The following is a 15844-nucleotide window of genomic DNA, read 5'->3' on the forward strand; positions in this document are numbered from 1 at the left end:
ACTTGTGTATAGTGATTCTATATATGTAATAATATCACTTAACATTATTGTATTTCAAATAATTGTCAATCATTATGCATGAATATTTAGAGGGAAACACGTATCTTGAATATGTTTCGATACTCCGGCAAGTTCAGATGGGTAGGCATTTATGTCCCCATGTGTACAACCTCCAATGGGTCTTGATCTTGACAATGTTCATGATCCTAAACAACATTCAAGAAGTTTTCACCATCGGTCGAACACACGCGCGCACGCACGCACGCACGCATGCACAATAAATCTGATAAAAAATTTACATTTTGAAGTCAATATGAGCACGGAAATACAAAGTAATTCTAATAGTATGCATTCTTACATTGAGCAATTTTTTATTTAATAATATATTTGGCAAAAAAAGCAAAAGCGAAAAAAATTTTCGCGCGTTGGGTAATTGTGCGCATGGGTTAGATAATTGTGCGCAAAGCCAAAATTATAAGAAATAAATGTGTAAAATAAATTAATAAAATTAATAAAACAAATATTTCAAAGAAAATGTTTCATGGAATGTTGATAAGAAAACAAAAAAAAATATTATTATACCAATGTACAAAATTAATATAAACTTTGAAAAAATAATACAAAAATTAAAAAACTTAATTATTTTTGAACAAAAATTGCATATGTAATTCTCAGGGTCATTAGCCCCACTGTCATTCTTCATGAACCCATTCGAAATACAGGTAGCATTGAAACCACCCAGTCGACACCAACATATCGTTAATGTATTATAATTTTGCACTCTACAATGTAACTCCCAAAGAATACACAAAAATCAACAAAAATAATATGTATAAATATAATCACTTTCTTCTTTAAGGATTACCTGTGGAAAATGTTGAAACACTTGACAGAACAAGTTCCTGTAGAAACTTGTATTACCATTGTATTGGTATTGCTCTTGAAGTTCTGCTTACCATGGCACGACATCTAACTTTCAAAGATACAATGATTAATTTTGACACTATTGACACAATTTACTTGCTTTTAAAGGTAAAAAATAAATATTAATTTGGAAGTATTTCTCTTCTAATATATTTTAATATGTTGAATGTTGCGCTGATTCCGACTAATTGTTCAAGCTGATTAAGGCCTCGGTAGTCTAATGGCTCAGGACGCTCGTACGGTTTACAAGAGATCCGGGTTCAAGTCCCGGCCGAGGTAATATTTTTCGCAATAAATTTATTAATAGTTTTTATAGATTAACATCTTTATAATATATGATTGATGGTAGCATCAAATTATTAAAATTGCTTGTCAATTTAATTCGCGATTACTAGAGTAGTTTTAATTGCGTTTATTTAGTCCGGAAAAACAATTCGGCGCGCAGTTTGAAAAAGACTACAATATGGTATATATGCAAGTACATATATAGTATATATTAGTAATTCAAGATTGAATTATTTAAAGCAACGAAGATCCAGCTCCGACCGTAATAGGCAGTTACATTCTAGTATTAATTGAGTTTCTCAAATATACGGTTAAAAAATATAAATATATTGTTCAAGCTGAGCTAAAGATATTTTCAAAAATATTAGTGAAAAATTTTTCCTCTCATCTTCATTTTTCGCAATATAATATTAAGAAATATGTTTTAATCTTTTAGTCAATTTATCTATTTGTGGATGAATTTAAAATCGCTTGCTGCAAGTTACTTTCTGCACTATGTTTAGAAGAAAGTGGACAGCGTTTTTTCCTCAAATCAAAAGGATCCCAAACAATACTCGCTTTCATTACTGATACTTATTCAGTTTCAATAAGAAACATTACGCTACAGTCAATGCAGGTAATTTCTACAGATTTAACTGTAGCAAAGTCCTTCGTAGAAAATAAGTACCTTTTGTAGCAAGTTTATGATAAGCTTTTTTTTGCAATTTTATATACGTTTTAAGGAAAGATATTTTTTCATAAGCGACATCATCTCTTATGAAAAAATATCTTTCCTCAAAACGTATATAAAATATGCTAATTAAAATATGCTAATTGAAATTATTACATAGAGTTCTTATAGTGATCATTTAATTTTATTCTAGAGCACGTTGAATAACCGTTTATCTTCAAAAACGATTCCTTTATGGGACACTTTCATTGAGATTCTTAAATCGCATTTACCAACTAAATTCGCTCTTACAGGACGCTTGTTTTCACATGATCTTACTCAGGATGGATTTTATGTCTTAAAAACCAATATATGTTCGTATGTAAATTTTTGTTATAGCACACGAAAAGAACGTCTTAGTAAACATTTTTTTTAGAATTTTTCATGTAAGTTTCCGGAATTTTTATAGAAATTCAGAATTTTTTGGAATTTTTGTATAGTTTTTAATTTTTTAAAAAATTTTTCAGTTTCTTTTACAAGTTGGAACACTTTAGAAGTGCCAAAAAAATCTATATCTTTTTTTAGAATTCTTAAATAAATGTGAATTCTAAATACTTTAACATTTCCAAAATTTCTCATTCCATAATTTCCGAAGAAAACCTAAATCTGAATAGAGATTTAATGTATATTGTTTCAGAAATCTTTATAAAAATACAAAAAATTCTTAGAAATGTTATAAGATACAAAGAGAATATTTTTCAGAGTAATTTTGCTATAATACATAAAAATTTGGCAGACATATTGATCGAATATCTAATAATGACATTTCATCATCAAGATAAATTATATAAAACACTCAAGCATAATGATGATGCTGTAAAAAGTTTTAACATTTTAGCAATCAGTTTAAGCGTTCAATATAATTATTTAGATAGTTCAATATAATTATTTTTAAATCTGTATTTAACTAAATTTTTAGATACTTCAGCAGAATAGTTCTTTCTGTGCAATTAAATTTGCTGAAATCGTTTTATTACCATTTGTAATGTTTCCATAACTATTTTGTTTAGATCTCTCATGACGGATGATATTTTTCGAATCAAAATTTGTCCCTTAGAGCCCATTTATGTGGTAAATTATTTGCAATTACGTCAGACACTTTACAGAACGAGATAACTTTCGAAAGTAATAAGATTTTATATTTTATATAAAAAATAAGAAGGGATAATAAAAGAGAATATTACTTCAAAAAATTGTGTTTGTTTGCAGAATACATAAATGCGTGGCTCGAATCGAAGTTTGGTTGATTGCAATGCGATCTATATTTCTCTGAATATGTGAACTTTTTAAACGTATGCTCTCAGTAAAGGAACCAAAAGATGTTAGTAGAGCTTCTAAAAATCTTATTTAAAATAATTCATATATCCCATTTATTATACAAACAAATTCTTATATGAAATAACTTATAATACACAGTCCAGCGGCAGAAAGAAATACAGATCGAAATAACTAATACGTTCTCTCACGTGCAAAGATGTTATCTGTATTCATGTCGCATCCAATGTCTGATGTCGATTCAGCGAGAATTAGATGCATCGACCAGCAACTTGAAGTTAATTTGAAGCAAATTAAAAAATGTTTAGAAACGAGCATGATTCCGCTTGGGAAACTTCGTGTTGGTTCTTATCTCGAGCGAGCTATGCTTTTCAAGGCGATAGCTGATAGAATATACCTTCCAGCAGCTTTCGTACGTGGGGAATACGGTGTCTCGTGAATTGAAATAGCCATACCTCAAGTAATATACGTATTTCTTGCGTTAAAGTGGTATTCTTTTAATATATTACGTTATTTATAATTCAACGCGTATCTTGCAGATGGAAGACTCAAATGAAGGAAGATTATTTGATGATCGTTTGGATGGAAATAATGAAGATTATGAAAAAATTAGGATTAATTACGACCGAATTATTAGGCAAGTCAAATGTCTTCACATAACAGAACGGATATGAGAGAGAAAAAATTTCTCTCTCTCGAGATTATCAAACGGCGATTTACTTAACCAAGCTTATGAAACTGAATTTTATCGTGGATTTGATGGATAATACATCGAGAGATTTGATCTCAATTGGAAGTCCTCGTTCAAAATTATATACTATTAAAAAAATAACTTAGAATGAAACATGTTGCTATTGAAAACTGATTTATTATTATAAGGTTTATAATATAATAACAATTTTTTAATAAAATAATATTTTGATTTTAATCAAATTTTATATTTTTTTAGAAAGAAATCACAAAAAGTTTCTGGAAATGATTGGAATTTACAAAATTCTTGTCTTATGTACATATAGTTGTATGTAATATATGACAAATTTTTATATAATTTTATGTTTACATTTTTTATATTTTCTACCTATATATAATTATATAAGATATATTTTTTCCCGGATTGTGCGTATAACTTCAATATATAAAATATTTTATTAAAGATATAATAGTTTCCCCCCTCATAATAATATATAAATAAATATTCCACAAAAAGAAATGCAATCTAATCTAGATTATCTAGAATGTGCTCATTCTGTCGTTCAATACTTGATGGTTGAACGGCATATACATACGTTATATGACATTATATATTTAAATTATTATAGCGTTATATATTTAAATAATTATAGCATTTTCTATCAAATAATGCACATCACAAGATTTTGTAGCATTTGTTTTATCTTTTTCAAGTATCAATTGTTTTTTATTTATTAACAATAGCGCTACACATTTTATTAACATCGTTCAATAATAAAACGTGAGACATCAAGTAGGATATATATCTACTAAATTTCATTCAAAGTATAATATCATAAGAATTGCCTTATGGCTTTTACAGGAGGTAGTAAATAGCATTAGATTTCATGAAAAAAGTCAATATCATGTTCAATTGAAATTAAATCCAAAAAGGATAAAGCATTTGATGAACTGATCCGCAATTAGTATATGGGGTCTAATTGTGGACAATTGTCAATGTTTTATTTAAATAAAATTAAAACATAAAACGGTATTGAAATGAAATAAAATCATCCATAATGTAATTTTTATAATCAATCATAAATATTAAATATATTTCATTAAATGTTTGATATCGTTCTAGATAAAAATATGAATGTTTTTTTTTCAAGGATGATCCACAACTAGAGGCCTTAATCTACTCATAAATAAAAATTCAATGAAAGAAAGGCAATCTAATCTAGATTATCTGTGTGTCCATACTGCTGTTCAATACTTGTTGGTTGAACGGCATTTACATACGTTATCCCCCAATGTACATATCTTACAGTGTAGTTCTCACAAAGTTCGTAGAGAAACATCGCAAACTATTACTGAAAATCTTATAAAAAATATTAAAACGTGTTTGTGTCTCGAGCAGCAAGAACTAATTCAGTTAAAATACTAGCCAATAACACGGAAACTATGACAGAAACGCTAGAAGAAGCGTTGGCACCATTAATGACCATTGGCGTGTACTGCAATTTGGGCATGTTCGAATATCCTATTGGACAACCTAGGACGTATATCTCTTGCTTGTATGCTTTGACCAAATGGAGCCTCCTTATGTACTTCTTTTACTATCCAAGATACATCGATTTCCAGATCAGTAAAACAGTATACACCAAAGATATCGTACCGTTGGTCACCATTACGTTAATTCTCATTAACATCCGTCATTTTAAGGTAAAAATTTAAAATATACTTTCGGCCACTATATAATAATATTTAATCTTTTAATATTACTTGTCTTATGTTTAATAGAATTTATAATTGAGAGTATTAAAGGAGTCTTAAATTCACAATTATAGGCAAATACAAATTTATGAAAAGTTTTTATAAAAGGTTTTCGAGACCTCTCTCTTCTCTCTCTCTTCTCTCTTCGCTCTCTCTCTTCTCTTCTCTTCTTCTTCAACCATGACCTATTTTTAGTCAAACTCAAGCTATGCAGTCTATCCCATTCGGCCTTCTCGCTAATCTGCTCGGTCCTTACAAATCACACACATCAAGTTCTTATGTATAATCCTTTTCCTCTTTTCTCCTCTTCTCGTGTCGTTTTCTCTGGAATAGGATTTCTCGGACTTTTACTTTTAATATTTTGTCTCTGATTTGTCTAACGTTTCTCTGTACTCCAATCTCTTCATTTATGTAATTCTTTTCTCAATCTCTTCACTACGTAATTCTTTTCAAATCCTTTCATCCATTCGATGCTTTAGTAGACTGTTCTGCTTTAAATAAAAATCTAAAATCTATTACCGAATAAACAATTTAACAGGGAATGGAAAGTTACTTTTTAAAAGTAACAAGTTACAGTTACTCGTTACCGAGTAGAAAAAGTAACAAGTTACCGTTACTAGTTACCGATTTTTAAAAGTAACTCGTTACAGTTACCGTTACTTGAGAAAGTAACTTTTCGTTACTTTTTTCTAAATCGACGACCAACAATCACAGCCTACAGGCTTCTCTAGTTTCAAGCGCAAAAAATTGTGTAAAATTACAACTATTATGCTGGATAATTTTGAGATCCACTATAATAGTTGTAAACGTCCACACATTTGTAAATTTGCAATATGCAAATAAAAATAATTTCTTGGTTTGGAACTAAGCAGATTGTGGAAGTACAATTACAATGTGTATGTGTAGCTACAGGAACAATAATATGACAATACATTTCGCACTATATATTATTATACATTTAACAACAACGCAAAAAATTTCTTTTATGTTGCGTAATATTATTAAAATTTGGATAATTACAGAAAATATTCAAAATATCCTATTTACATAATTTCCAATATAAAATAAGATATATTTACACAATAAAAACAAATTTACATAATATATTTTTGTGCAATTACATAATTTTTGTAAAACTGCATGATTTTTTATATTTACAGAACTAATCATGTAATCTATTTTACATTTATTATATGTGTAAATTTACGAAATTTTTTTACGGTGTAAGTGGCTTGTGTCGTATCGTGTCCAATCATGTGCAAAGTAATGATAAAAGTAACTGTAAAATTCGTTACCGTTACCAAAAAAATGTAATTTCGTTACCGTTACAGTTATTAAAGAAAAAAAGTAACGCAGTTACTAGTAAAGTTACCAAAAAAGTAACTTGTAACTGTAACTTCGTTACAAGTAACGAATTACTTCCATTCCCTGCAATTTAAGTAGTGAAATATACAAAATTATAGACTTTAAGTAGTGAAATATACAAAATTATAGACTTCTTTAATTAATACAATAAAACATAACAGCGAAATTCAACTGGGCGTTAGGAGTCTGCGCTGGGTGCTATCTGGCGCAAAAATTAATTGTGAATAACAAAATAGATTTGTACGTTTCGGCTTACGTTTTGAGCCATCCTCAGCAATAACAATTACCGCCAATTGCGCTAAATATAATATCGAACTGTATATCGCAAAATCGCGGTTCTCTCCAATTATGCAGTCTCAATGGAAATGCGGTGAGAAACGATCATCTCCAACATAGTCTGATGTTGTGCCAAACAGTTGTAAAGCTGAGTAGAGCAGATGGTGGATCTCAAGCTATTAATTGCAACAAGATTTTTTTAATAGATGGAGATTTATTTTATGTTATTTATAAATGATGTGGCAAAATTCATCAAACCTACAACAACGATCGCACGCGGATCCAAACATCGTCATAATCCATTAAACAAATTTAAAATTCACGATTGTCAAAGTTAGATTAAAAATAATTTAAAAATCATAAAAGACAGTCATGTTTGTTCCGATGTTGGTCACGTATCCAGGTAGCAAGCTACGTCATTTTGACGTCATTTTGACGTCAAATGACGTCTTTTTGACGTCAAATGACGTTATTTTGACGTCAGCTTGCTACCAGGGTAATAACCGTTAAAAACAAAAAGAAATGTGTCTTGAGAACAGAAGCGTGTCGGTCAATTATAAAAATAAATGTATTATACCTTGTTGAGAATTTCTATGTAACCGTGATTTAATGCCTCAATGTCAGTTTGCATGTTAAGACTATTTGATTGGCGATTTATGTAAAGCATCTCCGATATTATTCGTTTATTATAATTTCTCTTAGTATCCAGAATTCTCACATTATTCCAGTCGAAGTCATGATTGCAACTCACCCTATACTCCGTGCTAGCTGAACGAGTGGATGTAACTTTATGTATTTGGTTAGGGTGCTCTGCTAATCTAATTTTTAGTTTTTTCCCGTTTGGCCTACATAAGAATCGCAATCACATATTCGATCTTGTAAATCATATTTCTTTTGAAAAATTTTTGCAGAGGATTTTTGTGTACTCTAATAAATTTGTTAAGTATATTGATACTATAATGAGCAACCCTATAAGACAGATCATTAATAAATTTGCAGAACTTATTATAGATATTCTATTGATGAAAGGAATTGTGAACTATCTGATTCGTTCTTTTTTAATCTTGTTAGTAGAAGTCTTGTAATTACAATTGGATTTTTTATTAATTTTTTTATCCAATCAGTCAATGTTTCAAAAATAAATTTCAACCGATAGTCATTTTCTAACAAAATCCTAATAAAAAAATTTTAATTTTTTGTGTGGAATTCTGAATGTGATAAAAACTCTATCGGTCAAATAATGCCCTTCTTTTGTGAAATCGGATACTGACACCAATAATTCAAAAATCTGTCCGAGAAGATGGGTTTCTTTGCAGGGTTGTTAAAGTCACCGTTTTTTTAGTAACGTGTTACAGTTACAGTTATTTGCGGTGAAACGTAATTCGTTACTTGTTACTCGTTACCGATTATAAAAAGTAACTCATTATTGATACTTAAAGTAACGGAAAAATTGTTACTTTTTTGTTATTTTTTAAAAATAATTGCATTTATGCGAATTATAACACTACAGAAGAACAAATCATTTTTTAATTTATATTTTTGTTTTATTTCATTAGTTCTTCATTAGTTCTTTATTATGATACATATTTAAATTTGCATCAGCACATATGTCTTAATTTTATGTTATAATTAATTTTTATCGCTAAATTAAGAATAGGTAATTGTTGTTCAGTATGTCCGTCTGTTAGGTAGTGTCGACAATTTTGGCTTTTTGTACTACTTACTACCAGCTGGAGTTCTGACTGGCCACTGCTTTTCCGCTTTCTGCTTTTCAAGGTGTGAACGCGTCCTTATTAAAATAACTCTATATCAACGGAATAAAAAGAAGTAACGTAAAATTTCGTTATTAATTTCTGAAAATTGTGATTTAGTTATCGTTATTGTTACTAGGAAAAGTAACGAAATAACTCGTTATTACTAGGAAAAGTAACGAAATCAGTAACTTCGTTACTTTATTATGAAACGTTAACAATCCAGATTTTTTGTACCAGTCAAAAATTAGTCTGTGATTCTTTAAAATAATAGTAGTATCTAAAAAATTAATGGTATTATTCTCACCTCCACTGTAAACTGAAGTCTCTGGTGAAACGAGTTGAATTTTTCTAAGATGCTATCTACCTCAGTAGTGGGTAAACATAGTACGATATCGACGTACCTGTAGTAGAAAAGCAAAAGGAATTCAATGGAACTCAAGCACTCAATTTTGCAATTTTTGCGTGACTGTCAGCAATAATAGGTCATAATGGCGAACCTATCGGAGTACCAAAGGTCTGTTTATATATTTGATCATCGAAAGCAAAGTAAGTAGAACCTAAATTTAAGTGTACAGCCTTCAAAAATTCATCTGTCGGTATGTTGCAATTATTTTCAATGTAACTCGATCTACTAGAAAGTGCATCCATAGCTAAATCAATCGGAACATTTGTAAAGATACCACATCTAGCGACACCAAGCTAAAATCTGATCTAATTTGGATATGATAGGATATTTTGAAAGGATAAAACATTAATTAAAAAATCCAGTTGTAATTATAAGACTTCTACTAACAAGGTTAAAAAAGAACAAATCAGATGATTCACAATTCCTTTCATCAATGGAATATCTAATAAGTTCTGCAAATTTATTAATGATCTGTCTTATAAAGTGGTTGCTCATTATAGTATCAATAAACTTAATAAATTTATTAGAGTACACAAAGATTCTTTGCAAAAATTTTCGAAAAGGAATGTGGTTTACAAGATCGAACGCCAATTGCGATGCTTTTTATGTAGATCAAACGGGAAGGAAACTAAAAAGAGATTAGCAGAACACCGTAACCATATACGTAGAGTTACATCTACTCGTTCAGTTATCACAGAGCATATATAGGGTGACTTGCAATCATGACTTCGACTGGGATAACTCCCTATCTGCGACGCCTCCTTTATTTGAACTCTGAGTTTCATTTTACTTTTAACCCCCTTGTCGTCAGGTACCAAGATTACTTATTCTTCCCATTCATCGTTCCATTAAGTTCCGTGCCGCTTTCTCCTCAGTCAAATATTGTAATTCTTTTACTGTATCAATAAAAACCTCTCCCTCTTTGTCCTGCTTTCGTTCTGCTGCCTCGCGTTTCATCGCGTCACTCAGTATTTAAGCGAGATTGATGTAACTGGTACATGTAGGTGCTTGCGTGTGTGTGTGCGTGCGTATGTATATGATTTTAACTATTGTTTCACTACTCATTGCATCGTTGGCTTAGTCGCGGTTTTTTGTTGCTAGTAGGCTTTGTAACAGCAGTTTTGCTGACGCCTAACCATTTGCAAGCTACTATAGTCTATTGTATCATATTTTATATTTATGTTTATTACTCTGTTAACATGTAATCTTTTCCATAGCGCTTAGCAATAAACTAAATTAAATTTTTAAAAAAGTGTTTTTTAACAAATCAATTTTAATGCTTACATTATTATAATGTAATACTTTACCCAGTGAGAAATGATAATGGAATCGACACCGAATCGATGTCGATTCCACGTCGAAATTATCAAATCGACATCGAATTGACGTCGATTCAACATCGATTTTATTGTTATTTCTCACTGGGTATCTGTCACATTCCGTGTAAATATTGTAATAACAATTTTTACTCAAATATAAAACTACAATATTTTTTTATGTGTCGCATAATCGATCTATACGATTTTTTTAAAGGAATTGAAAATGTGTTTACATGAACTTGCTATAGTAGACCACACGTTGGAAGCTCTAGAAACGCCAAAGGAATACCAAAAGTTACGTAATTGGATAATTCGAATAATAATCGGATGGATTGTATACATTTTTTATCAATTAACATATTCTACTTTTTTGAAAACTTTTTTTTATTACATCTGCAAAGAATCTATTTGGAACGGGTTGTTAAATACATTTATGATGAATTATCCGTCAAACGTCATTATCTTAAGTGCTCTGATTTCTGCAGCTATCCTTGGGTTAGTATTTTACATATGTGTACATTTAATTTGTAAGTTATTTTTATTGACATTGTGCGTCAAAATGTTTACAGAGTGAAATGCTTAAAGATCTTTTGGTAACATATAAAAAAAGAGAGCCATCTCCGTCATGACCGTGACCTTGATAACATATATACGAGGGTCGTCTGAAAAGTTTTGAGCCTCATCATGAAGATAGCGTTACTCGTCAAAGCCATTCTGGTATTATAACCGTGATACTTACGAAAGATATCTGTGACAATTGTGGCCACTTTGGACGTTCAGTTCTTGTTTGACAATCATTTGTGTCGTCATTTTGTAAAAATGGAAAAAATTGAATATCGTGCTATAATTAAATTCTTGCATTTGAAGGCAATACGTCTACGCAAATTAAAGCCGAGTTGGATGCTGTTTACGGGGACTCTACCCCATCATTTGCCACCGTGAAAAAATGGGTAGCTGAATTTAAACATGGTCGTACCAGCTTAGCTGATGATGAGCTTTCGAGACGGCCAACAACTGCGACCACTACCGATAACATCTAAGAAATTCATCAAATGATAATGGACAACAGTCGAATTAAGATTAGAGAGATAGCAGAGGCTGTTGGCATATCAAAAGAACGTGTTTGTCATATATTGACTGAAGAATTAGGCATGCGTAAATTAACCGCGCGTTGAGTGCCGCGCTTGCTCACTCTGGATCAAAAACGCATTCGAATGAACATTTCTAAGGCCCTGTTGGAGCGGTTTAAGCGAACCGAATCGGATTTTTTGCGTCGATTAATAACGGTTGATGAAACTTGGGTCCACCACTTCACTCCTGAAACGAAAGAACAATCAAAACAGTGGACTGCGAAGGATGAACCTGCTCTGAAGAAAGCGAAGACGGTTTTATCGGCGGGAAAAGTGATGGCGACTGTTTTTTGTGGCAGTCATGGAATTGTGTTGATCGACTTTCTTGAAAAAGGTAAAACAATAACAGGGACGTACTACGCATCATTGCTTGACAAGCTGAAGGCAGAAATTGAGAAAAAACGACCACATTTGAAAAAGAAGAAAGTGCTGTTCCATCAAGATAACGCACCGTCTCACACTTCGGCGGTCGCTATGGCAAAAATTCACGAATTGCGGTTCGAATTAATTGACCATCCACAGTATTCACCAGATCTGGTCCTCCGCGATTTTTTTCTGTTTCCTAGGCTCAAAGTTTGGCTCGGAGGACAGAAATTTTCATCGAAAGAGGAGGTCATCGCATCCGTAGACGCCTATTTTGTAAAGCAAGACGCTCAGTATTATTTGAATGGATTAAAGGAGTAGGAGCATCGCTGGAAAAAAATGTATCGACTTAAAAGGAGACTATGTGGAAAAATAAAATTGAATTTGACAAATTACTTGTTTCTATCTTAGGCTCAAAACTTTTCAGACGATCCTCGTATATATTAAAACAATTGAAACTAAATTATAAATTTTGGATAAAAAAACATTTTAAAATTCTGCTCCTTATATATGTATAAAATATTATACTGAAATATAAAAAGTAAATAATTAAATTCTAATTTAATCCGACTTCTGATTATTTATTAACGCAGTTAGTGTTAATATGCTTATACATAATGCATATGTTATAATGTTAATAAAAGATATAACTAAGTCTTTTTAAATTCAGATGCATAAGCTCCAGATTTCATCGAGTCAATGAACGTTTACGTGTATTATATTCTGATCTGTTCGAAAGTAGTACAGATTACAGAAGACAAAACAGATCCATTTTTGTGCATCAGCGGATAACAGAAGCTAAAGATCACAATCAATATATATGGATTATAATGTAATAATTAGTTAATAGAATTACTATGCACACACATGCACGCGAATGTATATATGCATACAGGAGGTCTCAATCTAACTTTCACATCGACATATTTCAAAAAGTATTAAAAAAATACTTTCTATGGAAGTGTAACTGCTTCGAGCGAGGCCTGTTGTGAGATCACGTTATTGTTTTCTAAATAGAGATACGGTGAGAGATGCAATGAAAAAGATATAATGTTTATCCGCGCTTTTTAAAATGGATTTATATGATTTTTTACGTATTATGATTTCTCTCTAATCATTCTGCATGTAAAAGTATTAAGTTAGAAATATAAAGAATCAATAATTTACAAGATATTAATGAAAAATAGACAGAATTCTTAAATATTAAAAAACTAAATCGACATTAAAAAGGACATAGAGTCAAATAAATACTTGAACATAAATATATCACATAAATACAAAGAAATTTAATTAAAATTTATAAAACCACATTACATGTTTTAGCTTATTATTAAGCCATCTTCAAATGATCCATAATTACTCGTCAAGATATCCATATATATTCGTTAATTCACAATAGTCCTTGATAAATTTTTTACTCGATGAATGTCCAGAACCAAAATTTCTTTCTCAACGATTTACAGATCGAAAGCTTGAAATTTCTAGATATTGCATATATTGCCAAAAAAATTATTAATATTGATATATGCGAGAAAAATCGTATGTTAGATAAAACTTTTATGAACACTTACCGTACATTCGAACATTTCAATGTGATAATCAAAAAATTAGTCAAAAATATCAGACTCAGAGATAACAGCCCAGGTAGCAAGCTACGTCATTTTGACATCATTTTGCCGTCAAATGACGTCATTTTGACGTCAGCTTGCTACCAGGGAGAGTGGTCAAATATATATTAAGAAAGTCGTAAATAATTTGTGAAACAATAAAATAAAATATGCTCGTGAAGTGATAATTATCACAGTCCAAAATGTAAAGATAAATTGTAAAAAATGTAGTTTTAAAAGACTGTTACGAGATATGTATTCACTAAGACATCTCGCCACGTACTGATTTTTATTTTAAATTTTACCGATAGAATGGTATGACACAAATAGCGCTAGTGTCAAACTATGTTTATAATAGAAATATATGCTTTATTGAGACCTTCAGTGTTAGTTTGAAGATTAAGACTATTCGCTTGTTTTTTAATATTTAGCATTTCCGAGATCAAATTTATTATAACATGGTTCTTCATCTAAAACTTTAATGTTTTCCCAATCGAATTGTCCTATGTTGGACAAACGGGCAGACAATTAAAAACAAAAATCGCAAACATATTAATTGGAACACGACTACCCGTTCTGTGATAACTGAACATAGGATGCAAACGCAACATGATTTCGATTGGGATAACATTAAAGTTTTAGCTGAAGAACCATATTATAATAAACGTTTAATCTCGGAAATGCTAAATATTAAAAAACAAGCAAATAGTCTTAATCTTCAAACTGACACTGAAGGTCTCAATAAAGCATATATTTCTATTATAAACAAAGTTTGACACTGGCGCTATTTGTGTCATACCATTCTATCGGTAAAATTTAAAATAAAAATCAGTACGTGGCGAGATGTTTTAGTGAATACATATCTCGTAACAGTCTTCTAAAACTACATTTTTTTACAATTTATCTTTACATTTTGGACTGTGATAATTATCACTTCACTTCACAATTTTATTTTATTGTTTCACAAATTATCTACGACTTTTTAAATATATATTTGACCACTCTGTTAGCTCTGAGTCTGATATTTTTGACTAATTTTTTTATTATCATTGAGATGTTTGAATGTACGGTGAGTGTTCATAAAAGTTTTATCTAACATACAGTTTTTCTCGCATATATCAATATTAATAGTTTTTTTGGCAATACATGCAATATCTAGAAATTTCAAGCTTTCGATCTGTAAATCATTGAAAAAGAAATTTTGATTCTAGACACCCATCGAGCATTCAAATATTTATCAAGGACTATTGTGAATTAACGAATATACACATTGATCAAAAAGTTCTCGGAATTCATTCAAAAAATTCAAAATATAAGTTTATTCATCAAAATCCTAACAGCACATGATATCCTGCGTATCATCTTATTTTTATACTGATTGTACTGTGATCATCTCAAACGACTCTAACATACTGAGATCAACGCTGTAATACCTCGTACAGTATCATTCTGTTTCTTTTCGCGCGCATATATTCTCAGGTTTTATTTGGGAATACAGAAATTATACACTGTAAAAAATACTCAGAGTTGACAAAACTAAATCTGAGGGTTGCGCGATTTGAATTAAGTGAAGTATAATCGAGTCACTGCTTTAAAAACAATTCACTGCTTAAAGAACAATTTACTGCTTTAAAAACTATTCACTGCTTAAAGAACAATTTACTGCTTCAAAAACAACAATTCACTGCTTTAAAAATACAAATTCACTGCTAATGCAAAGAATTTGTATGTTTAAGATAATGTATTGTTGTTTTTAAGGCAGTGAATTGTTTTTAAAGCAGTGAATTTTTAAAGCAGTGAATTGTTGTTTTTAGAGCAGTGAATTGTTGTTTTTAAGCAATGAATTGTTTTTAAAGGATAGAATAGAGCTTATTATTTAAAATGTTATAGAATGCTCCAAACTAGAACTGTCTTACTCTAACTTATTGCACTATTTCAGAATTCTTCGAAAAAGAACAGGTCTTACGTATACGTAGCGCTGCAGCA

At 30.6% G+C, this 15844-nt stretch overlaps 1 protein-coding gene across 1 annotated transcript in view; it reads left to right on the plus strand.

Moving 5' to 3' along the window:
• The window catches only part of LOC108759346 (uncharacterized), an 8141-nt gene extending 4111 nt beyond the window's left edge, over positions 1 to 4030 (plus strand). The window contains 11 exon segments of the mRNA XM_018504729.1: positions 860 to 919; positions 922 to 1032; positions 1646 to 1884; positions 2075 to 2236; positions 2929 to 3002; positions 3005 to 3043; positions 3128 to 3193; positions 3196 to 3237; positions 3331 to 3653; positions 3733 to 3801; positions 3803 to 4030. Of these exon segments, the coding sequence (XP_018360231.1) occupies positions 860 to 919; positions 922 to 1032; positions 1646 to 1884; positions 2075 to 2236; positions 2929 to 3002; positions 3005 to 3043; positions 3128 to 3193; positions 3196 to 3237; positions 3331 to 3653; positions 3733 to 3801; positions 3803 to 4030 (1413 nt within the window).
• Positions 4031 to 15844: the final 11814 nt, after the last annotated feature.

The sequence above is a fragment of the Trachymyrmex cornetzi genome, unplaced genomic scaffold, assembly GCF_001594075.2.
Source record: "Trachymyrmex cornetzi isolate Tcor2-1 unplaced genomic scaffold, Tcor1.1 scaffold180, whole genome shotgun sequence".
In the NCBI taxonomy this organism is placed as follows: Eukaryota; Metazoa; Arthropoda; class Insecta; order Hymenoptera; family Formicidae; genus Trachymyrmex; species Trachymyrmex cornetzi.